General features: G+C 44.0%; 1 protein-coding gene across 2 annotated transcripts in view; it reads right to left on the reverse strand.

Moving 5' to 3' along the window:
* The window catches only part of EPRS1 (glutamyl-prolyl-tRNA synthetase 1), a 206,048-nt gene that overhangs the window by 39,391 nt on the left and 140,334 nt on the right, over positions 1–26,323 (reverse strand). For both annotated transcript variants that reach the window (XM_033937456.1, XM_033937457.1), the window contains 4 exons: positions 24,667–24,903; positions 19,897–20,162; positions 9,452–9,503; positions 7,211–7,420 (listed from right to left, as the gene is read on the reverse strand). In XM_033937456.1, coding sequence (XP_033793347.1) covers positions 7,211–7,420; positions 9,452–9,503; positions 19,897–20,162; positions 24,667–24,903 — 765 coding nt within the window. The remainder of the gene's footprint in view (positions 1–7,210; positions 7,421–9,451; positions 9,504–19,896; positions 20,163–24,666; positions 24,904–26,323) is intronic.

The following is a 26,323-nucleotide window of genomic DNA, read 5'->3' on the forward strand; positions in this document are numbered from 1 at the left end:
ACAAATGAAGACCAGACACATGATTCGATTTCATTCATTGATGCTATGAAATGTGGATCATTTATAAGTTGTCTGATCTGTGGCCCATCGAAAATTCCTGCCTTCAGTTTTTCCATGGTAAATCCAGGCAACATACGCGCTATGTATCCAATTTATTCAAAAGCTTAGCAGTGGCAGTATGATTCTATCTCGTGCTACCAAAGGTTCATTGATTACAATTTGTCCTCCAACCATAAAATAATCCCTGAGAGGCCAATCTTTTTTTGCCTAATGTTTATGTTCAAGTTTCAAGTTTATTTAAAATTTGATAAAAACGCTTAAAAAAAAATTTCTAAGCAAAGTACAAAGAAATGGGGGATGCTAAACAATTAAAGCTAAAAACAGACCAAACAAATAAAGGACAATCTACAAACAGAAATGTGGAGGAAAAAAGGGGTAGAACTACAATGGTTTTAGGAAAGATAACAATGAGGGAAAAAAAAATAAAAGGGTCGGTGGCACAACAAGAACAAAATCTTTTAAAGGAGGGAGGCGAATGCAAGGAATAAGAATTGTTCTATTTGAATAAGTTTGGATTAATGTTTTCAAGTTTCAAACGCATCCTTAAAGAGAAAAGTTTCTAAGGAACTCTTGAATGTGTGGCTCTACTATCCCAAAGGCATAAAAAGCAAGGATACTTTGTGTAGCCACTTTGTTGACCAAGATGAAAATTAACCATCTTCAAGTCTATACAAATCACCCACTGATGTTCTTAGTAATTTATTTTTTCCAAGACTAAAGAGATGGCTTTGTACTCTTCTTTCATCCTGGTGGTGTGACCGATTGGAATAGAACCATAAATTCAACCATATCTATGAAACTAGAGCTGATGCGGTCTATCCAATGCAGTTTTCTGAATCAGCACCCCAAATAACCCCAGGAACAGGTAAAAAACCCCAAACCAACGCACTAAGAAATTTTTTTTTTTTTTGGGGGGGGGGCCTGTTTAAGTAAAAGCCAAAAATGTAATTGAAGACGGTACAAGGCTGAAAGCTCACTTAGGGCACCTAATACTCTTGCCCAATAGTTAAGCTGGACCCAAACAAGATGCTATTTGATATCACCTATGAAAAAGAATAAGAGAAGAGACCAAATGTGCAATGAATATTTGGCCATTTCATTTCAAAGTCTGAGATAAACAAAAATATTGGAAGAATAGGTTCTGACCTTGATAATCTTCTTTCTAGTATATGGGTACAGATTGGGTTCTTTCTCTTTACCTGCGAGGATTGCAGAAAGCATCATTTACATTTTTCTCCAACTCCGCCTCCTTGTGTCACTGGGCAGTGCCTCAACCTCTCAGTTCGTTCCAAAGCAATGGATAGCCCGTAAGAATGAGAAACAGCAAGGACGACATGGGGAAACTCCTTGACATATCCAGTCCTTTCTGCTCTACAAGAAAAAAAATTAAACCAATAAAAACACAGAATATACAAAGTGGAACCAAACAAGCCACCTACCTGAGTGCAACCAGCACCAACATTTATGCAATTCCTATAGTGCCTCTTAAAGATTTTGCTATAGGATTAATAAATAACTCTTCTTACTCATTTCCCAGAAGAACATTATGCATCTTCATTCTTGGATGATCAGACAAACATAAAGAGAAACCCATGCATGTCTGAGGCAGAAAGCAGGCTAACTAATCATCTGAACAAGGTGGGCTGTCAAGCCTACTGTATCCATATACTAGAAAGAAGATTATCAAAGTAAGTACCTAATCTTGAAGATTAACTCATATCAAAGCAATCTCTTGAGTTTAGAGTAGGGCAGATAAGCCTGCTGTGAGCACCAAGGACCCAGATACAACATCCATCTGTGCTGCCATGTCCACCCTCTAAAATTTTGTAAAGATATGGAGAGTGAACCATATAACTCCACTACAAATCTCCTCATTTGGAACCACACAGGACTCTGTCCATGACGAGGCCATGTCTCTGGTAGAATGAGCTTTCAAAGAAATCTGTGGCTGTTTACCTACCCCCCCCCCCCGTCTCCTACTTCTCCAACATGTTCTGCATCATTTATTATGCCTCTCATCAAACCCTGAGCGTAAAAAATACCCTTCTTTTGGCTAGATTTATGCCCTACCCCCAACACGCACATCCACAGCACCTCCTCATAAGAGTAAAAAGAAAGACAGTGCTGGAGTCCTAAGGGATAGATAAGTGCAGTTTCACACGTTGTGATCTATAACAGTTGTTAGTGCACTTTGTCGTGATTGTTCTATGGAATATTTCATAATTAATTTAAAAGAAACGGTCAGCCAATAATGGAAAGCAAACGATCTACATTCAATCGGTAAAGCTCCTGAACATCCATGAACAGTTGAATTCCCAAGTAGCAAAAAGAGGACGCAGCCCATTTCAACGGAAAGGCCCCTCCCCAAGATTTCTGAAGATGCTTAGTAGAGGCCAGCACCTCTGATTTCTTCAGATTCAAAGCAAAACCTGAAAAATCCCCATATTCCCGAATGCTCTCCAGGAGAGTAGACAAGGATCAGTGCGGGTCAATCAGGAAGACCAGGAGGTCATCAGCAAAGGCTGCGACCTTAAAATGAATGGCATCCAGCTGAAGGCCACTGATGTCTACATTAGATTGCAGCTCTCTAATCAAAGGATCTAAATAAAGAACAAACAACAACGGCGAGAGGGGGCAGTTCTAGCGAGTGCCCCGACAAATTGGAAAGGGGATCAAAAGTCCTCCATTCACCAAGATCTGCACTTCCAGATCACAATTCAATGCCTGGATAGCATTAAAAAAATAAGGGGCCCATCCTGTCTGCACGCAGCACAGCAAAGAGGAACCCCCACCGCAAGCGATCAAATGCCTTTTTGGTGTCAAAGCTAACAAGTAAGGCGGGGGTGCTGTCCGCACCGGCTTTCTCCAGGGCCAACAAGATACGTCGAATGTTTTTAGACACCAGACGGTTGCGCACAAATCCCACCTGCTGTTTCGACACCAGGGAGAGCAGCACCTGGGCCAAACGATTTGCCAGGACCTTAGCCATCAATTTCGTTTCAAAATTCAGCAGGGATATGGGTCTATAGGATTCCGGCAGGACAGGATCCCAATCCGGCTTGGGAAGGACGATAATCTGGGCTAGATTCAAATAACGAGGAAGGAAGCCTTTATGCAAACTTAAATTAAAGATCTCTGCCAACACCGGAGCGATCTCTGCAACAAGCAACTTGTAAAATTCACTGTAGTAGCCATCTGGTCCCAGAGATTTTGCCCAATGGGCAAGCGTGACTCACCCACTCCACCTCCTCCACAGTGATAGAGCGTTCCAACATATCCGAGTGCCCAGCAGAGAGACGTGTCAGATCTAAACTATCTAAGTAGACCCTCCCTTCAAGAAGGTCCTGGCTGGGCGAGTCATACAAAGCAGCGAAAAGTCCCGCATAATCCGGCTAATATCCTCGGTCTTATGATGCAAACTGAAATAGCTGAAACTTATAGTGGTCCCTAGACAGCTGCGCCCCCCGGGTGTAAGAGTTCATTCAATTCCTGCTGTGCTTCCAAAAGCTGTGTCTTGAGCTCCAACGAAGCTTGACTGGCGAAGTGCTGCCTCAGGACCATAACCCTGTGCTCCAGCACAAGAATTGACCTATGGCGCGTTTTAGCCTCAAAGGCCACAAAGGCCATTATTTCCATGCGCAACACAGCCTTCGCAGTTTCCCAATAAAGAACAGGATCCTCTCTATGTTACCACCAAGTACAGAGCTTAGCATGTTCCTTGGAGGACAGCCTAGTTTCCTATAGAAAAGTCAAGGACTCCTTTCTACGATTCAGCAATTGTAGTATTTTATACCATTTAATAGGGGAGTGAATAACCCCCACATTGCAAGAAATCAGTTTATGTTCCAGGAAAAGCTAAAAAGAGAGATAAAAGCAGATACAGAATATCCCATTTCACATAATCAGAGGAGTGTCCCAGCCCCCCTCCCCCCAACCGCAACAAATACCAGGGAGACCACCAATCTCCCACCTGTCTGAACCAAGGAAAACTCCTCCCTCCATCAAGACCACCCCTCCCTGCCCCACACCCACAACCCAACCCTTTCCATTCCCTATACCACACTTCAATGGGTGCCACTTCCAGGAAGCAGGGTACGCCCGCTACATGCTCCCCACAGTAGTGCCCCGGACCTAGATCTCACTCCCGCCCCATCACCCCAATAGAGCAGATAGACCCCCCCCCAGGGTCAGACCCCAGGACTCATTGAGAGGGAGAGGCACCCGGGGAGGGAAAACAGCAATTAAACAGTAGATACTAAACAAAGGAAAGAAGGCCATGCCTCACTGGCACTAGCTGGTCTCAGTAAGGAGGACCGAGAGAGGTCACCTGATAAAAGATGACAGAAAAATAACCAGCAAAACACCTCCCCCAATCCCCCAACACCTAAGCAGAGCCGTGGTAACCACAGTAATATTAGAACTTGGGGACCAGCGGAACCAGGTGCCCATCCCATGACAGAGATACAAGGTATATAGTGGTATAACAGTAGTAACAATAAATGCGGATCTCCAATGCCAAACCCACCAGAAATCAATCAGCAAAGCAAGGGATACCGTTACCCAAGCCCCGATCTCCAAACAGCCCCAATGCATTCAAACCACACAACTTCTATGCACTCACCCAAAGAACCCAGTCATTTCAAAAAGACCCCCCACCAGATCGCCCAGACCCCCACATGCCACAGTCACCCCCCACACACAAACCCGCAGGAGAAGCACCCCTCAGCGTCCCTTACCGATCACACACAGTCACTCCCTAGAAGCACTCAACAATTTCCTTTCCCCAATCTCAACAGATGGAAAAAGGCCAAAGACACTGGGCTCGAACCTCCAAGGGCAGTCAACGCAACAAGCAGATACCCTCCAAGCTCACAAAGCCAAAGTCACCTGGCGCGAGCCCCCAGCAGCGGCCAACTCAGCAAACAAGATACCCTCTGAGGTTCATGGGGTACCCTCTGGGAACTTCTCCTCCACAAACCACTGGGCACCTCCCGGAGAGTCAAAATGATGTGACCTGCCCGCGTGCATCACCCACAAATGTACAGGATATTGTAGAGAGAAGGGGATACTGCGGCGGACAAGGCCGGAGCAAAGGGGAGAAAGCTTGCGGCGAGCCTGGGAGACCTCCACAGAGTAGTCCTGGAAACAGAGGACAGAGTTGTTGTTGTAGTGCAGCTTCTTCCTCTGTCGCAATGCCTGGAGCACCTCAATCTTATGACGGTAGTTTAAAAGGTGGCAAATAACCATCTCTCCGTTGCCCCAGGCGGTGGGCCCGTTCGATGAACAGAGGGCCCAAATTTTGTGGGATAGCCAGGGACTCCACCAACCACTTTTCCAGAAAGTCCCCAGATCATTTTCCAAAAGAGATTCAAGCAAGCCCACAAATCTGAGGTTATTCCGGCAGGACCGGTTTTCAAGGTCCTCCACTTTAGCCTTAAGTGCCACCAAAGAGGTGGTGTGCACTGCCTGTTCCTGGGAGAGCCGCTGCACTGCATCCTCAGCAGCACTAACCCGCTGCTGGGTGTCCCGAACCTTGGAGGTCAGCGTGGCAAGCCGCTGGTCAAAGGTATCTAGTTTGTCCAGGATTCTCTGCAGTTTGTCGCCCAGCGTGCCTTCCAGCACAGCCTGCATCTCGGCATCCCAGAGAGAACTGGGAGTTTCAGGCGAGGTGGGCGCCATTTTGGTCTCCGGCTGCTTCCTCCGCTTGCAGTCTGTTTTCGTTAGTCTAGCAGCCATCACCCAGCGAGCCGCACAAAGTGCACCAGCAAAATCCAACTGTGTTCCCCTGCACTGAGGCATGATTAGCAAGGGCGAAATCGCCGATTAAATGAGTATATATAGTAATTTATGAGTATCTAATACAAAGGACACACTATTTTAAGATGACTACTTGGCTCGTGATACCTGAGAAGAAGGGGCCCAGCAGGCAGACCAATAGACTAGTAATAAAAATGAAAATAGAATACAACTACTTGGGGTGGTGGGTGGTTATGATAGGACTTGTATCCAGCTATCAAAGAACACTCGATACAGGTAAGTAACTTGTTTTTTTTTGAAGGGGGAAGGAGGATGGCAACTTCAAGAGAAAATACTAGCATGAAATGTGCTACAATTGGCAGATACCAACCATTTTTGGCGACACCAAGCCTTTTATCTTTTATAGGCCCACAGAAGGATAAAGTCAAATCCTATCCTGAAGAAGATTCTGTAGAATGGATTGGCCAAACCATTTGTTAGGTTAGAAATCAATTTCTGAAATGCAGTTGGATATGAATGTATGAACAAATGTCTATGTTGCAGCCTTGCAAATTTTTTCCATGGAAGCTGGATGTGGGCTATCAATGGATATGGTCTTTGTGTTCTTAAAGTTATTTGGGGCTTTTTTTTCTGGGCATGTTGGCAAAAATTACTGCTGCAGCAAAATCAAACAACTGAATTAAAAAAAAAATTCCTGATTGGGCACCCAAGGCTCTTCTATACAGGCATACATCAAGCAAATGCAGCAGAAGTAAAGAAACTTAGAAACAGATGAAAACCTAGCTAAAGCTCTATCAATAATCAAGAACAGCAACACAACCAAGGTAAAAACTTAAAAAAGAAAAAATAAGCAAACCTGCAACAGAAAAAGTCTTGAAAAAAGCTTTAGTAAGGAGCATCCAAACAGCCCCACAGAAAGACTAGGATAGGCAGAAGCAGCATGCCCACATGCACAGTAAGTCATCTCAAAAGCTTCAAGAGAAATCAAAGCAGAGGCAGCGATCCCATGCATAGGTCTATTAATGATCACCCATGCTGCAAGCACTTGCTGTCCTGTTTGACCTCAGGGAAAACTACTCATACTTGGATGGATGGTAGGGCTGCACACTATGGAGAGGTAGGAAAGTATATGCAGCTACACCAAATTCCTGAAAAACTGAAAACCCTCCTCTTTGACACTTGAACTACACAGATCTTCTCTTTCCCATTCCCCACCTAAGTATCCCCCCTCTTTCTCCTCCTTCCTTTCCTTTTCCTCTCCCCTCTCTCCTCCATGTAAGTCACCTTGAGCCTGCTTAGGTAGGCGTGACGCAGAAATAGAAGATTAGAATGGATTATTTTAGAAAGTGGCCCTTTTAAATAAGCCTGGTAATGAGATTGTTATATGACATACCTCTGGGGCAAAGTCCGCAATATGGGTCTTCTCCTTCTCCAGCGCAGCCTGAGATACAAACATGGGGAAATAGCAGTTTTCCACTCCCAGTTTCTTTATCTCATGATCAAAGAAGTCCTTGATGGATTCCCAAATAGCAAAAGCCCAGGGACGTAGAACATAGCAGCCGCTCACATCATAGTATTCAATCATTTCAGATTTTGTGATCACCTAATAATGAAGCAAAGGAAAAGATTACCTGTTGTGGCTTCATACAGGTGGCATCATCATTACTGTAAATAATGGGTCATAAAACAGAAAAAAAGAACTTTTGTAACTTATTTAAACATATATTACATTACATTTATTGACTTCTTGCAGTTCTAGGCAGATTACAAGAAGAAAAAAAACTGGGCATACCCAGCAAGAGTACCGATTATAGTGCAGCTTTAACACATCCTGATATGTTATAGAATAATAATAATAAAATAATAACTTTATTTTTCTATACCGCCATAACATGTACCCCTGTTTTAGATCAGAATTAACATGTCGACATATTTCCTGAATAGCAAGGTTTTTATTTCCTTGTGGAAAGTTCTACGGTCTGACACCATGAGTAAAAGTCTAATAATAGTGGGGTCCAATTTAGCTGCCTGGAATGACAATAGACCCTAGGAATTTAAGAAAATACATTTTAAGAGAGTAAAGATACAAGTTATTGAACATAATATAGGGCTATTGGGAAAGTATATGGTGGTTTCAAAACACTACATTCTATGGATTGACTTATCTAACTTTCTTCTGAGTAAGCCTGCACTTCTCTCTCATTTTTAATTAAAATTCTCAGATACTTTGTATGTTATTTGGTTCACTGAATTTGTGTCCAAGTACACAGATGCAGTAAGCGCAACGGTCTGCTCTCAATTTTCCTACACTAATAATCTGAACACATGAATACTTGTGTGGGAAAATTCAGCATAAAACCACTGCTTCTTTCTCCATTTGGGGGGCTGGTCAAACAACACGATCGGTGGAATTTCCCATGATGTCTGGTATGATCATCATCCTAAACTCCAGAGGCAGTTTTTACAGACGTTAGGAGGGGAAATCACAGCTATCAGGCACCAGTGCCTCCATGTGGCCAAAGTACAATTCAAATTCTACTGCCTACTATTTAAAACCATAAACGGAGACATACCAACAACCGCCTAATCCAAACTACTTCAACCAGACATAGGAAAACCCACAAACCGTTCACGCATCCCCCAATCAGAGACGTCAAATGAAAAAAACTGTACGATGGCTTTCTAGTCACACAAGCAGCAAAACTAGAATATCAACTCTCCAATATACTGATAATGACCCAAGACTACAAATCGTTCAGAAAAGAAATAAAAACTATGCTATTCAAGAAATCCTTGAAGACAAACTAACACCGCAAGACTCATCCCAAATCTCTGAAGCAACTCACTCTACTCTTCAATTCCTCTGGAAATGGCCAGATAACTCTTTTTGTAATCCGCCTTGAACCGCAAGGTAATGGTAGAATAGAAATCACTAATGTAATATAATGTAATTTTGGGCCCTTGATTACAGGGTTCCAGATCTTGTCCTGGGCTGAGGCCACAGTAAAGGACTGTTGCTGGAGTGAGTGGATTTAAGGAATCAAGATAGGATATTAAAGAATCACAGAAAAAATTCCCAAGTAATTGCAATTGAAGGCTTATAGCATCATAGCTCAAAGAAAGCCAGCTCTGATTAAAATGAAAATTCAAAGAACAAGAGGAAGTTGCTGGCCTAAAATATAAAATACAATAAATGGTTAACAGTAAGTCAGAAAAATATGGACAAGGCTTATTTACTGCATTGCACAATTCCAGAACCAATGCTTTGGTCTACTCAATCTTTGAATTAATTTTGCACATTAAAATAAACACTGTCCATTCTGGAGATTTTTGTCCCCACCACATAAAAATAAAAAAAACCCTCCAATGTATGAAATTCCTTCAATCTGTGGAGGTACTCTTTTTTGAACTTCCATCATAGACTAATATACTGCTTGCACTCCATAATAAGCACAATTATCCAAAGAAGAATTTAGAGAAGGAACTTTTCAAGACCTAGCTGCTCCATCCAGAAGTCATGAAAGGCTAATAGAGGGCTCCTATGAGAGAACAGGACAATAAAAGAACCACAGCCAGGAGAATGTACTTACCAGTAAGCAGCTAGGAAAAGTAAAGACAACGTTGCTCAACTCACCTGTGAATACCAATCTGCGAGATTTTCTTCTTTTTTAGCTTCTAAACCCAACCTATAGAAAAAAAATATATAGTTTAGGCCAGTAAAAGTCTATGAACTATGAACAAGTGTATGAAGACTCTCTTTACCGCCTACATTTTCAAAGGCTCTATCTATGCCAATAGAACAGGGGCTATATGAGCAGCTCAGAGAGCCTGATTCAGCCATTTACCTACAAGTTCATGCATACATTTAGCCACATGAGTAAAAGGTATTCCAGGGGAACATTTGGTTAAAGCAACAAGCTGAGAAATAGAACCCAATATTCAAATTGCACGTGAACGCAGGTCCAGTCTCTCCATTCTCCACCACCCCTGTGGCCCAGCCTCCCTTTCCTCCTCCTCCTTCTCTCTCCCTGCGGCCAGGACTCTTCTTCCTCTTCATACAATTCAGTATCCCTCCCTCCTACTTTCCATAAGCTGCTGACAGTGCTAGCATATAAGGCAGTGCTAGCTAGCCAGCTCCAGAATCTCCATAACAGTCCAAGCTATATGGGAACAGGAAGTAACTTCCTGTTCCCATGTAGCTTGGACTTCTATGGAGATTCTGGAGCCGGGTAGCCCACTAGCACTGCTGGATGCCTATGGGAGGGAGGAGAAAGAGAGAGATACCAGACCGCAGAAGGGGGAGGGGGCAGGGGAAGAGAAATACCCACAGCGGAGTGGGGAGTTGAGGGAGGAGAAAGATAACCAACTGTGGAGTGGAGGAGATGAAACAGAGATACCTGACCACAGAAGGGTGGAGGGGGAGAGAAATATCAGACTGGAGAAAGTAGGAGGAAGTGAGAGGTACTGTACCGGGGGGGGGGGGGGGAGGAGAAGGAGGATGAGGAAGATGACTCAAGCAGCACAGGAAGATTTGAACAAATAAGGGGAGGGAGAGAGATCCTCCTGGGGGGGAGAGATATACCTGGACCAGGTTGGGGGAAGGAGAAGGAGGATTCAAGGAGTGCAGGAAGATTTGAACAAATGAGGAGAAGGAGAGAGATCCTCCCTAGGGGGAGGGTTCAGGTGACCCCCGCTGACACATACATTATTGCATCATTAAAGTCTGACCTAAAAACAAGCTCTTCAGTTCCTGTTATCATTACAATCCCTCCCGGTAGATTTGTATGTTATTAATCACCCAGAGGGATGGGCTATTTGCTATCTCTCTGCCTCTTTCACACCTGTTGAACTGTGGTTCAACAGCTGTGAACAGGGGGTGCTAACTGTGATAGCTGCCGTTAGCGCAATCCAAAAGTAGCGGATTCATTAATAGCACAGGAAAACCACTGCAACATGTCACACCCTTTGAACGCCTCATGATAACCTAAATACTTTAGCCCATATAAAATTGCTGTATTATGAGATTGCTTTGTGAGAGAGAAAAAAAGGATCACAAATTTTTGTTTTTGATCGCAGACAAGATTTTGCTTTCAAAGAATGTTGGTGAGCAAAAATAGGAAAACACCGGAAGTTAATAGAGAATGTCAAGTGAGAGTGGTAATAACGGGAAGCTATAAGCAGATTACTGAAGATCAGAGAAAGATAGTGTACACAGATAAGAAGAATTTGGATTAAGATTTTGCACAGTGATATATGTCATGATTACGTCTAATAAAATAACAGACATTGAGCATGATAATTGGCAATATAAAAATAAACCCCCTTTGTCTTTATAGGTCCAGGATTTTAATATGGCTATTTCCCATTCCCCTTTACTAATGACTATTTGTTTCTTAGAGTTAGAGGAAAAACACTGCAATCTTCTACCGTGCACACTAAGAGAATTGAATGAGGGGCGTTCCCTTAATACTTGCTAGTAATTAATGTCTGTCCATTTTTTGGCACTACAGTCCTTTATGTTACCGTGAGTCATTATCTGTTGTATTATGTCATACGTCAAATTCAATGTTTTTGGAAATATGAGTGGATTTCCATTTAAGAGTGCTTAATATAATTAAGTGCTCAATATAATTAACAATATAAAAGAAAAACTATTTTTCCTTTACTTACCATAACAGTTTTAAAAAAAAAAACAAAACCCCTTTCTAGCAATCTTTCTCTCTGCCTTTTCTTAGAACTTATAAAAAGAAATGAGTTACTTCCTTTTTTTCCTGATTTTCTGACATACGCAGGAATACTTCCTGGTTTTTAACACAATGCAATCAGCGTTTAGCTTTATTTAAAAACATTTCTAACTTTGCTTAAAAACTTCTCTAATAAGTTGCTGGAGAAAATGTCCAGTCCTATTGATTGAAATTCGGAATATTGTAGTTAGGTCTTTTTGCTGACTGAAATTCAGAATATTAGTGAAAGTCTTTTTCAAATGTACCACACACTGAAGCGAAAGTAACTTAACTTCTTTTTCATCTCCTCTGTCACAGATGAAAAAAAAACTCTCCCAAACTAAGATTTGAGTGTTTCAGCAGAGAGATATACACTATACTGTTAACCCATTATAGGCTGTTCACTGCTCATTAGAAAAATAATTGGTCTAGCTAATATGTATTATTTTATTTGTTTTATTAGTGAAATATATTATGAGCCAAACAAAATTATGCCCATGACTTTGCTAGAACTCCATGGGAAGGACATTTCTCCCATAAATCCCATTTTATTTTAATATTTAGGTTTTATCATATTTACTTTAGCATGTTTCAATATAACTTGCGTGTTAACATGTCTAAGGCTATAGCTTTGCCATCCTTTTACTTAGGTCTTACTCTTTGCTAATTCATATTCATGTTTTAGCATATTACCTCTGTTCTTTTAACATCATATGCCATTGTAGCCATATTTCCCTTAGGCTGATAAATATAATTCAGCCAATACATATATCAGACCTTAGCCTATTTGAATAGAAGCAGATAAGTTGGAAACAAATTAAATGACATATACAGTACAGATATCTTTGCCTTATTAATTATGGATCACTTCACAAAGACATTTGCCATATCAGATGAAGCTATTTTGCTACATGAAAATCCGTGTTTACACCCTTTTGATGTCTATTAATGAATTATTTGCACAATTATCCCAGGACAAGGAGGCAGCATATTCTCTACAAGTGGGTGACATCACCGACGGAGCTCCCTAGCGGACGTTTTCGTAAGCAGACTTGCTTGAAGACCTTCAAGCTTTCGATTGGCCCGCGCATTCGCGCATGCCCCTCCCGCCCGGTCTAGGGCATGCGTCTCCTCAGCGTGACCTCAGTTCAATGTTTTCCGCGGAGCTAGAAGCACTGCTCCCTTGATACGCGCAATCTCATTGTCCCTCTTGCACCACGGCTTTCTTTTTTTTGTTGTTTCATTTAAGTCGCTGTGCTCGCGTCTGTTATTTTCTTCGTGTATTTTCGATCGGGCCTCCAGTCTTGCTCTGGCCGCTGGGCCTTGCGGGGCCGTAGCCGTCTTTTCGCTTATGTTCCGGTCTCACTCCGGGTTCAAAAACTGTACTAAGTGCAACCGGGTTATCTCCATCACTGATCCCCATCGTTGGTGTGTAGAGTGCCTGGGTGCGGAGCACCGCGCTGAGTTGTGTCCGCGTTGTGCGACTTTGCAACCGTGTGCTCTTCGTCGGAGAGTGGCCAAGATTCTTCAACTGTTTGGCACTATGGATCCGGCGGGACAGGCCTCAGCCCCGGTTTTGGGGACCTCAGCCTCGAAGTCCCCATCAACCTCGAAGACCCTGGCCTCGGTTCCTCCTACTACCCCGGCCTCGGTTAAGTCTACTCTTTTACCCTCAGGTGTGCCAGCAAAGAAGCCTACCTCTGAGTCTCATGCGAGTGCCGCTTCGTCTGCATCTTCAAAATATCATTCTAAGCGTGCCTCCTCACGTAGGGAATACTCTTCCATGAGGTCGCCCCTGAAGGAGCACACTGCTGCACCTCTGAACCAACCTCCCTTAGTCTTGGTGCCGATGTTCGAGGACGTGCTTAAGGCAATCCTTACCTTGCAGCTTTCCTCGGTGGTGAGCCAACTGGTCCCGGCCTTGACGCCTTTGACCTCGGTTTCGACCCACCCTTCTGACCAGCCTGAGCGTACTTCGCTTGAGCCTAGGGGTCGCACTAGTAAGACTTGCAGGATTCCCTCGAGCGGTTCTTCATCCCCGGATTCGGGGCCTGTGACTTTCCGGGGTCCCGTGACGGGTCCCATTTTTCCCCAGCTACTTTATTGAGGTTCGCTCCTCCTAAAAGGTTGCGGTCTTCCCCGCCTCCTCGAGGCAGGTCTCCGACCGTGAAACCCTCCAAGCACACCCTTGTCTTTGATCTGGACTCTACGGTGCATTCTCCCTGAAGGCTGCCACCCGGGATCTTCTTCGAAGCCAGCGGAAGAATTTTCCTTTGCCCCATCATCTCTGGGGTTCTGCATGAAGGTCCCTCGGACCCTGGGATCCTCTCTGACCCATCTTGGGCGGGGTCATTCCTCGACGCCTCCAAGGCGCTTTACCCAAGCCTCCTCGATTGCCCATTCCCAGGACTCCGAGTCTCCGGTGTGCTACTCGAGAGAGATTTCTCCCTCTTTTTCTGCTGACCCGAGATCCCATTTGGGCTCCCCTCCTGAAGATGAGTCTTCTCGAAACTCTTCCTTCACTCGTTTCATTGCTGATATGGGCAAGGCTTTGAACCCGGACCTCCGGTCGGAGTCCCGTTTTACCCAGGAATTCTTGGCGGAGATGGGGATTTCTCATCCATCCTTGAAGCGCTCCGCTTGTCTTTGCACCAGGTTCTCTGGCAAACTTTTTTGCGGAACCTAGAGATCCCTTATGCGGTCCCGGCTATTCCCTCCAAGTTGGAGTCCTGTTACCGGACAATTTCACTTAAGGGATTCGAAAGTTCTCAGCTTTCTCATCAATCCCTGGTGGTTGAGTCTTCCTTGAGAAGTCCAACCCCTCGAAGGTGTACACTGCTGTCCCGCCGGGACGGGAGGGCCGTACGATGGACAAGTTTGGTCGCCGTCTTTATCAAAACTCGATGATGGCGAACCGTGTCCTCAACTATAACTTTATCTTTACGTCCTATCTTCAGTTCTGTGTGGAAGCCCTCCACTTGTTCCGGGAGGACGTGCCGTATTCTTGTCATCAGGAGTTTCGTCTTCTAGAGGAGACTCTCTCCCAGCTCCGGCTCTATATGTTCCAGGCGGCCTATGACGCCTTTGAGTTGTCCTCAAGAGTCACAGCTTTTGCGATCGCCATGCGTCGCCTCGCTTGGCTCAGAATTGTTGATATGGATCAGAATCTCCAGGATCGTCTAGCCCAGTGGTTCCCAACCCTATCCTGGAGGAACACCAGGCCAATTGGGTTTTCAGGCTAGCCCTAATGAATATGCATGAAGCAAATTTGCATGCCTATCACTTCCATCATATGCAAATCTCTCTTATGCATATTCATTAGGGCTAGCCTGAAAACCCGATTGGCCTGGTGTTCCTCCAGGACAGGGTTGGGAATCACTGGTCTAGCCATTCTCCCTTGCGTGGGGAATGAGCTATTTGATGATTCCATCGAGGCGTCAACTAAGAGTCTCTTGGAGCGCGAATGGTCCTTCGCCTCTCTAGTGTGCCTAAAGCCGAAGACCCCTCCAGCCCGGCAGTACAAGATCCCTCTCCGGAAGTATCCACAGAAAACTACTCCTGCATTCTCTCGGCCCCCTTCGAAGCGGCCGCAGCAGCAGCGACAGGCTAAGGTCCAGCCACCGGCTCCTACGAAGCCTGGGACGTCTTTTTGACAATTCCAGTTTGAACCTTCGGGCTCCCTTCATGCTGGAGACTTCTCCCCTCCCTATCGGGTGGCGTCTCCATCATTTCTACGCTCAGTGGGAAAGCCTTACCTCCGACAGTTGGGTGCTTTCCATCATCCCTTCACCAGTCATGTATCCCCAGACCTTCCTCCAAAAGAGAGTTTCCTTCGGGCCGGTCTCAGCTGCCCCTCCTTCTACAAGAGGCATCGGCCCTTCTTCGCCTCCGGGCGGTCGAGGAGGTTCCCCCAGACCAGTGGAATACGGGGTTTTACTCCCGGTATTTTCTGATGCCCAAGAAGACGGGGGATCTGCGTCCTGGACCTCCGTGCTCTGAACAAGTTTCTGGTCAGGAAACGGTTCAGAATGCTCACCCTCCCTACTCTTTACCCTCCCTACTCTTTACGGACTCGTCGGCCTATGCTTGGGGGGCTCATCTGGACGGTCTTCACACTCAGGATCTTTAGTCCAGTGCCGACCGCCTTTGTCACATCAATCTGCTGGAGCTTCGGGCGATTTTCCTCGCCCTGAAGGCTTTTTGTCACCTGCTTCGCAACCGGGTGGTGCTGATCTGCACGGATAACCAGGTCGCCATGTATTATATCAACACACAGGGGGGCACGGGGTCCCTGTCCCTGTGCCAGGAGGCGATGCGGCTCTGGGAATGGGCCATCAGCCGCAACATGTTCCTTCATACAATCTACATCCAGGGCCAGCACAATTGTCTGGCGGACAGGTTGAGTCATCTTCTGCAGTCTCACGAGTGGTCCATCCATTCCGTGACTCTGCATCAGGTGTTTGCTTGTTGGGGGACTCCGGATATCGATCTGTTCGCGTCCCCCCTAAATTTCAAGTTGCCCCACTTCTGCTCCAGGGTTTACACCCCTCTTAGACTCGAGGCGGCTGCTTTCTACTGGATTGGACGGACCTGTTTTTGTATGCGTTCCCTCCATTTCCTCTGATTCTGAAGACTCTTGACAGGCTCCAGTCTACGCACGCCACCATGATTCTGATAGCTCCTCGGTGGCCCCGACAGCCATGGTTCTCCCTTCTGTTACAACTCAGCTCCAGGGAGCCTCTTCTTCTGCCTGTTTTTCCTTCTCTGCTTACGCAGAGTCAGGGTTCACTGCTTCATCCCAACCTCCTGTCTCTGCACTTGATGGCATGGTTCCTCGAGACTTAATGCCCTTGTTCCAGTTCTCCCAGCCTGTGCTGGACGTCCTGGAGGCGTCTTGGAAGGAGTCCACTCGCCAATGTTACCATCAGAAGTGGACCCGCTTTTCTTCCTGATGTGCTACTCGACAGCTGGAACCGATCTCTGCCTCCCTCTCTGCTGTCCTGGATTATCTGTTGCACTTGTCTGGCACTGGACTCAAGTCCTCTTCGGTTCGAGTCCATCTTGGTGCTATTACTGCTTTTCATCAGCCAATTGATGGGAAGCCTCTCTCTGTTTATTCTGTGGTTTCCCGCTTTATGAAAGGCCTTTCTCACGTTCATCCGCCCCTCAGACCACCTCCCGTGGTTTGGGATCTTAACGTGGTCCTTGCTCGTTTAATGAAACCTCCGTTCAAGCCGCTAGCGCAGGCTCACTCGAAGTATCTTACTTGGAAGGTTGTGTTTCTTATTGCTCTCACTTCTGCCCGTTGGGTCAGTGAGCTTCAGGCCTTGGTAGCGGACCCACCTTTCACTGTCTTCCATCATGATAAGGTGGTTCTCCATACTCATCCTAAATTCTTGCCTAAGGTTGTTTCTGAGTTTCACATCAACCAATCCATTGTTCTTCCTGTGTTTTTTCCGAAGCCCCATTCTTACCTTGGAGAAGGGGCTCTGCATTCTCTTGATTGTAAGCGTGCGCTGGCCTTCTACTTGAAACGCACCGCTCCTCATCGTTCTGCTCCCCAGCTGTTCCTCTCTTTTGATCCTAATCGCTTGGGTCGCTCTATTTCTAAGCGGACCATTTCTAACTGGTTGGCCACTTGTATCTCTTTCTGTTACGCTCAGGCTGGCCTCTCCCTGCCGGGTCGAGTCACAGGCCACAGGGTCCGAGCGATGGCGGCATCTGTTGTTTTCCTCCGCTCAACTTCCATTGAGGAAATTTGTAGGGCTGCCACTTGGTCCTCGGTTCACACTTTCACATCTCACTACTGTCTGGATGCTTTCTCCAGGTGTGATGGCCATTTTGGCCAGCCAGTTTTGCAAAATCTATTCTCCTAAATTGCCAATTCTCCCTCCATCCCATTATAGTTAGCTTGGAGGTCACCCACATGTAGAGAATATGCTGCCTGCTTGTCCTTGGATAAAGCACAGTTACTTACCGTAACAGGTGTTATCCAGGAACAGCAGGCAGATATTCTCGCAACCCATGTGCCTCCCCGTGGTTGGATTCTTTGCTTGCTATCTGAACTGATGCCACACTGAGGAGACGCATGCCCTAGACCGGGTGGGAGGGGCACGCGCGGGCCAATCGCAAGCTTGAAGGTCTTCAAGCAAGTCTGCTTGCGAAAATGTCCGCTAGGGGGCTCCGTCAGTGACGTCACCCATATGTAGAGAATATCTGCCTGCTGTCCCTGGATAATACCTGTTACAGTAAATAACTGTGCTTTATGGACTAATGCTATTTGAAATATCGTCGCTGAGGATTTCCATCCATAGGAAACCCTGATGATGGATGAGCCCCAGCGGAAGGACCTTGCTACCAGAGAAGGAAGCTGATAAGCACCTAGGAAACCCTAAAAACTTACCAGCGAAGACTTCTTGACTGTTGCTACTAAGGACAGGATGACCTTTATGACCTTGAACTTCTACAGCTTTAATTGTGGACTCGATTTGCACTTTAACTCTTTTATGGACTTACGCAGTATTAGTATATATATATTTTCATGTGTTTGTAATTATTTCTAACAACAGCCCTATTGCAAGATTCATGTATTTTGCCCGATTGTGACTTTTTTGCATTTTCATCCTGTTTTGACTCCCATAATCGCTCCCTAGCTATTTTCCATTTCAACTGGATTCTTTCCATCCCCTTTCTTGCTGCTGAGGAAAAGAAATGTTAACCAATCAATAGATTAATAAGTGAGATAATGAATATGATTAACTAATGAAAATGTGAAATGTAACATGTACCAACGTGGGCCAGAGCTGTCAGAATCATATAAAAGAAAGCTCCTTGAACCATGGTTTCAGAACTCATCAGAAGTTCTCCATCAGTTTGGCCAGCCTGGTGTATGCTCTATTACTCTGTATACTGTATGATTCATCCATGTAAGCTATTTCTGATCTATTATTAAATAGATATTACTCAAACCAGCATAAAGAGAGTCGAGTGGTCTGTCAATGGAGGTCGAATCAGCTGGCTCTTCAGTATGCAAGACGATTTGCTGGGAGAAAGAGGTGCTGACATGGGGGGTTGATGTTTGACAGTGTCAGATGCTACAAATAGGAGATGGAAAAAACAAGGATGATGGTGACAGGGGAGGGAAGGAGAAAAATGGTGATCACAGAGAGGTGGGGAGAGGAGGATATGATGATGCCCATGAATGGAAGGGAACTAAACATTTGAAAAGGAGGAAGTAAATGGATGAAAAGTTGATTGTGAAAGATGAATATAGGGAAGGAAGTGAAGAGGAGAAAAATTAAAAAGTGAATAGACAGGAGGCTCTGGAAATAAAGTTCAGAGCACATAGAAGCAGAACCAGAGATGTGGAACAAGATGATTAGAAAGATAAAATCACCAGACAACAAGGGTAAGGTATGATTTTATTTTTAGTTTAATAAGGGGGGTGGGGGGAATAGGATTTGATATACTGTGGGACAAGTTGAGAATTTACATCTGCTACGACATATCATATATTGCACTATACAGGAGGAAATGTGAGGAGTGCTTTATGCAATTAATTGTGCAATTAAAATTTTTAATCAATGTACAGCCCTAATATTAACATGTCATGATCAAATCGAAAGCTGATATCAAATCCAAATGAAAAAGCAGACCCAAGTTTCCTTTACTCAGTCAAAGTTCAGTTATTAATGCCAGCAAACAAATGCCTCTACTAAAATATTTCCTAAAACCAGACTACATGGACTCAAGAATGTCAAATTTCCATAGGCAATCTACCAATTGAATAAGAAAGCAGATGCTCACATATAATGTACAGTTAAGCCATGGAATTTCTAACCAGATGTGGTCAAGGTTAAAACAAAAGGAATTGACCCCAAAATATCCACAGAGAAGAAAATCCAGAGAAAACCAAAAAAGCTCTGTGGAGTGACAATGTTCCAAAAATGGACTTTATTTAAAAGTGTCAAGCAAACGCAAGCAGTGTCTCACTTCCGGTTCACCACACAATTGTTTCCCAAGTATTCACCTTTACAGGACCCCCAGGGACCCCTGAAGAAGACTTTTTGTCGAAACGCGGACCGTGTTGGGTCCTGTATTCCTAGTGGACTAGGTCCTTTAAGGCTTTTATATGGATAACCTATTTTTATGTGGATGATTTCAGTGTACCTTTGGAACTTTGACATTTTCAAATAAAGTCCATTTTGGAACATCGTCACTCCACAGAGCTTTTTTGGTTTTCCAAGGTAACTGGCTTAGCAGGCTTAAAAGAGGTTTGGCCATGTACACTCCAGGACTGAGCAATAAGGAATGATCTAGTTGTGATCCCACTGTATGTCTAATGTTATTTCTTTACCTGGTTTGTTTCTTAGGCCCTTGACTATCACCTGTCCCACAAGAAGACAGTCCAGTGCCCTGATCTTTCTGGCTTTCTTTCTTCTTTTGTCCAGCAGTCTGGTTCTGTGGTTTATTCTGCTTTTCAGACTTGTTTTCATTTTCTTTCATCATCTTGTTTTTGTCTTCAGAACTAGTAACAGAAATGGGTTTGTATTCTGTTCCAGTCAAGGACTTGTACTGTGCCTTCAGTTGAAGGAGCTCCTGCACAGCTGCATCAAGTTTATCCTTAGGATTTAAAGGAGACACATTTAGAATGCAAAAAAAGAACCACAATGACTGCTAAACATGGAAGGAGATCTGGACAGTCAACCAGTTAAAGTACGGACTATTACAGCTAACTCCTCACTATCCAGATTGTGCCGGAGCAGTCTCTATTCATTTTCAGCCACCAAAAATCATTGACTGGTCCCAGTCATTGACTGGTCCCAGTTAGTATTTAAACATGCAGCAGATGCTGCTACCCTTATTAATATTTTCCAATATCAGGCTGCATGTTTTCAATCTTTTGTGAAAGGAGAGTAGGACTTCAATAGGAAATCAAATCCAAAAAGGAAGGACCAAACATGGAGGAAGCTCAAAATGATATGAAATACTTCGGAATATCTTGATCAGCCCTTCCCCTTGTGTATAAAGCACATATCTAGAAAAATATACAAGGGCTTTCTTTTGAAAATCAGGGCTGTGAAGCCAGTCACAAGAAATTATATAGAGCAGTATATATTAATGCATGAAGTATGGGAATCAAGATTCTGGATCTAGAAGCTGTGATGGAAGATGAATTGGATATAGTGCTGGTCACTCACGGAGAACCATGACTAGTATGTAATTATACCAGGCTATAATCTGTTCAGGAAAGACAGGATATAGGAAGAAAAGGAGGGGGGTAGCGTTATATGTTAAAGATTATGTTAGAGCCCCACTTGTCTTCACAAAGCTGCCACCACAGTTCCTACACACAGCATATGACTTACCCGACGCTTTCCCTCTGTCAGAGGGAAGGCTTCCAGGTCATCTGCGGGCAGTGTGTAAGAGTCGCTGCTCGTGGCTTTATGAAGAAACATGCAGCTGAGATGAGGGAGCAGGCCAAATGAGGTAAACACATGCCTCCCAATGTGCTGCTCTTCCTCCTTTCCTGTCCCAACGCGACCCTCTTTCTCCCTTCCATGTCCCAAAGTGCCCCTCATCGTCCTTCCCTCCCACTGTGCTGTATCGTTACTGAACTGATGGTCCCGCAAGCTGACTTTGCTCCCAATGTGCTGCAGCACAGTGGGAGGGAAGGACGATGAGGGGAACTTTGGGACATGGAAGGGAGAAAGAGGGTCGCGTTGGGACAGGAAAGGAGGAAAAGCAGCACATTGGAACAGGAAGGTAGAAGCAGACCTCAGTTCATAAGTACAAGTCTGATGTTCTTAACCCGGGGGACTGCCTGTATCCTGAAAATTCAACTGACTGGGTGAGCCCCAAAGACTGGGTTGAGAGTCGCTGTTTTAGACCCCTGACACAAGCAAAGCGCAGAAACACAGTGTGTAACGTCAATTTCAATATAGTCCTCTTTTCATTCACCTTGTCTTCACCATCATTTGACCATTACCCCATTACAATCTTTCTTTTATGTTATCTCATAAATGAAATATAACAACTCTTGTACTAAATTCACTTAATAACATAGTAACATAGTAACATAGTAGATGACGGCAGATAAAGACCCAAATGGTCCATCCAGTCTGCCCAACCTGATTCAATTTAAATTTATTTATTTATTTATTTTTTTTTAATTTATTTATTTTTTTTTCTTCTTAGCTATTTCTGGGCGAGAATCCAAAGCTTTACCCGGTACTATGCTTGGGTTCCAACTGCCGAAATCTCTGTTAAGACTTACTCCAGCCCATCTACACCCTCCCAGCCATTGAAGCCCTCCCCTGCCCATCCTCCACCAAACGGCCATACACAGACACAGACAGTACAAGTCTGCCCAGTAACTGGCCTAGTTCAATATTTAATATTATTTTCTGATTCTAAATCTTCTGTGTTCATCCCACGCTTCTTTGAACTCAGTCACAGTTTTACTCTCCACCACCTCTCTCGGGAGCGCATTCCAGGCATCCACCACCCTCTCCGTAAAGTAGAATTTCCTAACATTGCCCCTGAATCTACCACCCCTCAACCTCAAATTATGTCCTCTGGTTTTACCATTTTCCTTTCTCTGGAAAAGATTTTGTTCTACGTTAATACCCTTTAAGTATTTGAACGTCTGAATCATATCTCCCCTGTCTCTCCTTTCCTCTAGGGTATACATATTCAGGGCTTCCAGTCTCTCCTCATACGTCTTCTGGCGCAAGCCTCCTATCATTTTCGTCGCCCTCCTCTGGACCGCCTCAAGTCTTCTTACGTCTTTCGCCAGATACGGTCTCCAAAACTGAACACAATACTCCAAGTGGGGCCTCACCAATGACCTGTACAGGGGCATCAACACCTTCTTTCTTCTACTGACTACGCCTCTCTTTATACAGCCCAGAATCCTTCTGGCAGCAGCCACTGCCTTGTCACACTGTTTTTTCGCCTTTAGATCTTCGGACACTATCACCCCAAGGTCCCTCTCCCCGTCCGTGCATATCAGCTTCTCTCCTCCCAGCAGATACAGTTCCTTCCTATTATTAATCCCCAAATCCACTTTCTTTGTTTTTATACTCTTGTTAACTGACATGCCAGAATAGCATACTGCTAAATTATGTTTTGGTTGCTTCACAGAGATTAAAAATAATGAATAAAATAGAAAGTAGATTATCTGAGAAAGATTATGTAAGCATTACAAATGTAATGAGTTCTGATTTGTGTCTCTAGTCATTCAACTCCACCTCATAATTGCGTAAATAATGTAGCATGTTGGTGTACTACCTGCTGGCTCTTTCGAGCTGCATTAATATTTATAACCCTCAAGATGGCCTTGAGGCTTACAAAATCTTGTGAGCTATACTTGCTTATTTGCTACTTGCTGAAGCTGTTGACAGTCTTTTAGAGATTAACACCAGGTTGTTCAAGATATCTCAAAAGCATGCGACATATGCTTAATTTACTTATTTATTCAGATTTAGTTTGCACCTTCTCAATACAATCTAATTTTATATCTGAGGCAATGGGGGAAGTTAAGTGCCTTGCCCACACTCAAGTTTCAAGTTTCAAGTTTATTAGGATTTTATATACCGCCTATCAAGGTTATCTAAGCGGTTTTTACAATCAGGTACTCAAGCATTTTCCCTCTCTGTCCCGGGGGGCTCACAATCTAGCTAACGTACCTGGGGCTATGGAGGATTAAGTGACTTGCCCAGGGTCACAAGGAGCAGTGCGGGGTTTGAACCCACAACCCCAGGGTGCTGAGGCTGTAGATCCAACCACTGCGCCACACACTCCTCACACTCACAGGAGCTTCAGTGGAATTTGAATACCAGCTTCTCCGGTTCTCAGCCTACTGCTCTCATTCTTCCTTTTTAGGTAATAACAGCTTGCCAGAAGTGGAGATGGGAAGTGGAGAGAAGTGTGTCCTGACCTAGTTTGGCATTTCTTTTCTCTCTACTCCTTCTGCCTCTCATGGTATTCCTTTACTTGGATTTTTTTTTTCACACTATTCACTGGTAGCACAAGATGGGTTTCATTCCAGTACAGTACAAGTTTTTCTCATGTCAAATGATTTACAGTATAAATTTGTACCTGAGATAACAGAGGGTTAAATATCTTCCCTAAGTCACAAGGATCATCAGTGGGACGTGAACCCTAGCTTCTCAACTCTCAGCTTGCTGCTGTAACCACTAAGTCACACCTCCTATCCCTCAACCACCAGTGAACACATAGGGCTGTTATGCTATTACGTAAGAGGCAGTTGTTAGGTAAATGCATTATGATAATGACTTTCCTGAAGGTCATAAAAGGGGGAATGAGGATAGGGAATCATTGAAGTACATAATTGCTACACAGTTGGGCAGGGGCTATGTTGAACTGAGAGGGAAACAAATATCACAAATAACTTGGTATCTGCACTGTGCACAAAAGTACTAAAAAAATAATTCATACTAAAAGTACAATAATAGTGCTGGTTAAGCTTTGAATATACTTTTAGTTATGGGACTTGGATGGCTCTGATGAATGTTTAACAGGGATGGCCAAAAAAACACTGGGCAGACTGCTCTTGATCTACTATCATCTTCTACAAAGTATGGCCCACGATATGATTTTATCCAGCCTGCGGAAGAATTTTGTGAAAATGCGCCAATTGGACTAATTTTCCAATGAGAATCCGCAAAAAAACAAAACAAAACGGGGTGTTGATAGATTTCAAATGCATTAATTAAAATTGTGTTAAAAATATATTGATATTCCATTTTATGTTAATATTAATATTATTCACAACTTTATTTAACACCGAATCATAATTGTATACTTTGCGGTATTTCTTCATACTGTTCAGCCTCGATTGACAGCGTCAATTCACAGTGTTGTACGTAGTTCTCACATACTCTGTAATTAGTTTCTAAAATTTTCTACTTTCAATAAAACTCATACCTAGAGTTTTTTGTTTTGTTTTTTACTGTGGCCTGCTGAAAAGTGCTGAAGTACCCAATGTGGCCCTCGTGGCAAAAAGTTTGGAAACCCCTGATCTACTATGTTACATACGGTACTAAGTCTTCCGCCATCAGGCTATCCCATCATTACTGTTCGGCTGTAAAGATGAACTTACTTTTGCTGCTTTCTCTGCTTTCAGTTTCCGCACTTCTTCACCTTTGTCAGCCACCTTGTTAAACAGAGCTCGAGCTTCTGTGGTGTCCCTACCACTTGTCCCATCCATGCCTGACACATGGGGAGAGGCAAAAGTCCCAGTGACTGGCTGCTGCCCAGGCTTATACTCCTGTCCAGTCTTAGCCTTATATTCAGCTTTCAGAGAAAGAAGTAGTTTCACCGCTTCATCCACTTTATCCTGACAGATGAAAATAGAGTGTTAGCTGTCTCAATTGTTTAATGTTGCTCCTCAATCACTTCTAAAGTATACACGACACTGCATACAGAGGAGTGGTAAAGATTTAAAAGCAACTTCAACACATTGGGTTTTTAAACTTGATTTGAATATGACTAGAGGGAGTGTGGCACACCGACTTGGGAAGGCTTTCAAAGGTAAAGAACACAGCAAGGTGCTGAGTCAGAAGAGCACAGATCGGTGTGACACACCCAACAAAGAAAATTCATTATGAAGAGAGAAGTTAGGTAATGAGGAATTAAACAATGAATGCATTTTGTAAGATAACAAAAGCAGCTTTTAACTATATTCAGAAACAGATAAATAGCAAATGCTTGAGAAAGCGAAGTTATTTACCTGTAGCTGGTGTTATCCGAGGACAGCAGGCAGATATTCTCACATATGGGTGATGTCATCCATGGAACCCCAAAATAGACAGTCAACAAGTGCATTGTCACTTTAAAATATGCATCTGTGCCTTCCCGCCCAAAGTCAGCTTGTGGGACCATCAGTTCAGTAACGAAGCCACGAGGGGAGGTATGAAGGTTGTAAGAATATCTGTCTGCTGTTCTCAAATAACACCTGCTACAGGTAAGAAATTTAGCTTTATTTGACGACAAGCAGGCAGTTTATTCTCACATGTGGGACTCCCTAGCTGCCAGGATCATGCCTCTGAGAAGAGGGTTGACAACTACCACGAGCCTGGTGAAACCAAAAGGGTTGGAGGGAAGTTGGCATGGTGGCATCTAAATAGAGAATAAACTTTGTAGAACTGCTTGGCCAAACTAACTATCTCATTTAGAATAGCTCTTCAAACATTAGTGGGATTTGATGGTGTGAACAAAGGACCAGGTGGCTGCATTACAGATGGCCTCAATGGGAGTGGAACGTAGATGGGCTCCTGAAGTTGCTATTGCTCAAACTTTATGTGCAATGACATGGATCAGCCCAGCCCGAGCATAGCAAAATGAGATGGTTCTCTCAGTTACAGGATCTCCAAGTCTGTTACGATCGAATGAGAAGAACAGCTGAGTGGAAGTTCTTTGAGGTTTGGTCTGATCCAAGTAATAAGCAAGAGAACATTTACAGTTCAATGTGTGAAATGCAGCCTCACCAGGGTGAGAATGAGGTCTTGGAAAGACGACAGAAAGAACTAAAGAATCTGGAGTTGATCTTTGGGAGGAATTTCGGATGAGTACGAAGAACTACCCTATGTTGTATAAAGTGGATCTGGCACTAGTTCTTGCAGTTCACTGACCCAGTATGCAGATGCAAGAGATACGAGGATTACCACTTTCCTAGTGAGATAACTGAGAGATGAAGGCAAGAATGGCTCAAATGGAGGCTTCATTAGGGTGGAAAGTACAACATTAAAAGATGGTCT

This window comes from Geotrypetes seraphini, chromosome 3, assembly GCF_902459505.1.
Source record: "Geotrypetes seraphini chromosome 3, aGeoSer1.1, whole genome shotgun sequence".
In the NCBI taxonomy this organism is placed as follows: Eukaryota; Metazoa; Chordata; class Amphibia; order Gymnophiona; family Dermophiidae; genus Geotrypetes; species Geotrypetes seraphini.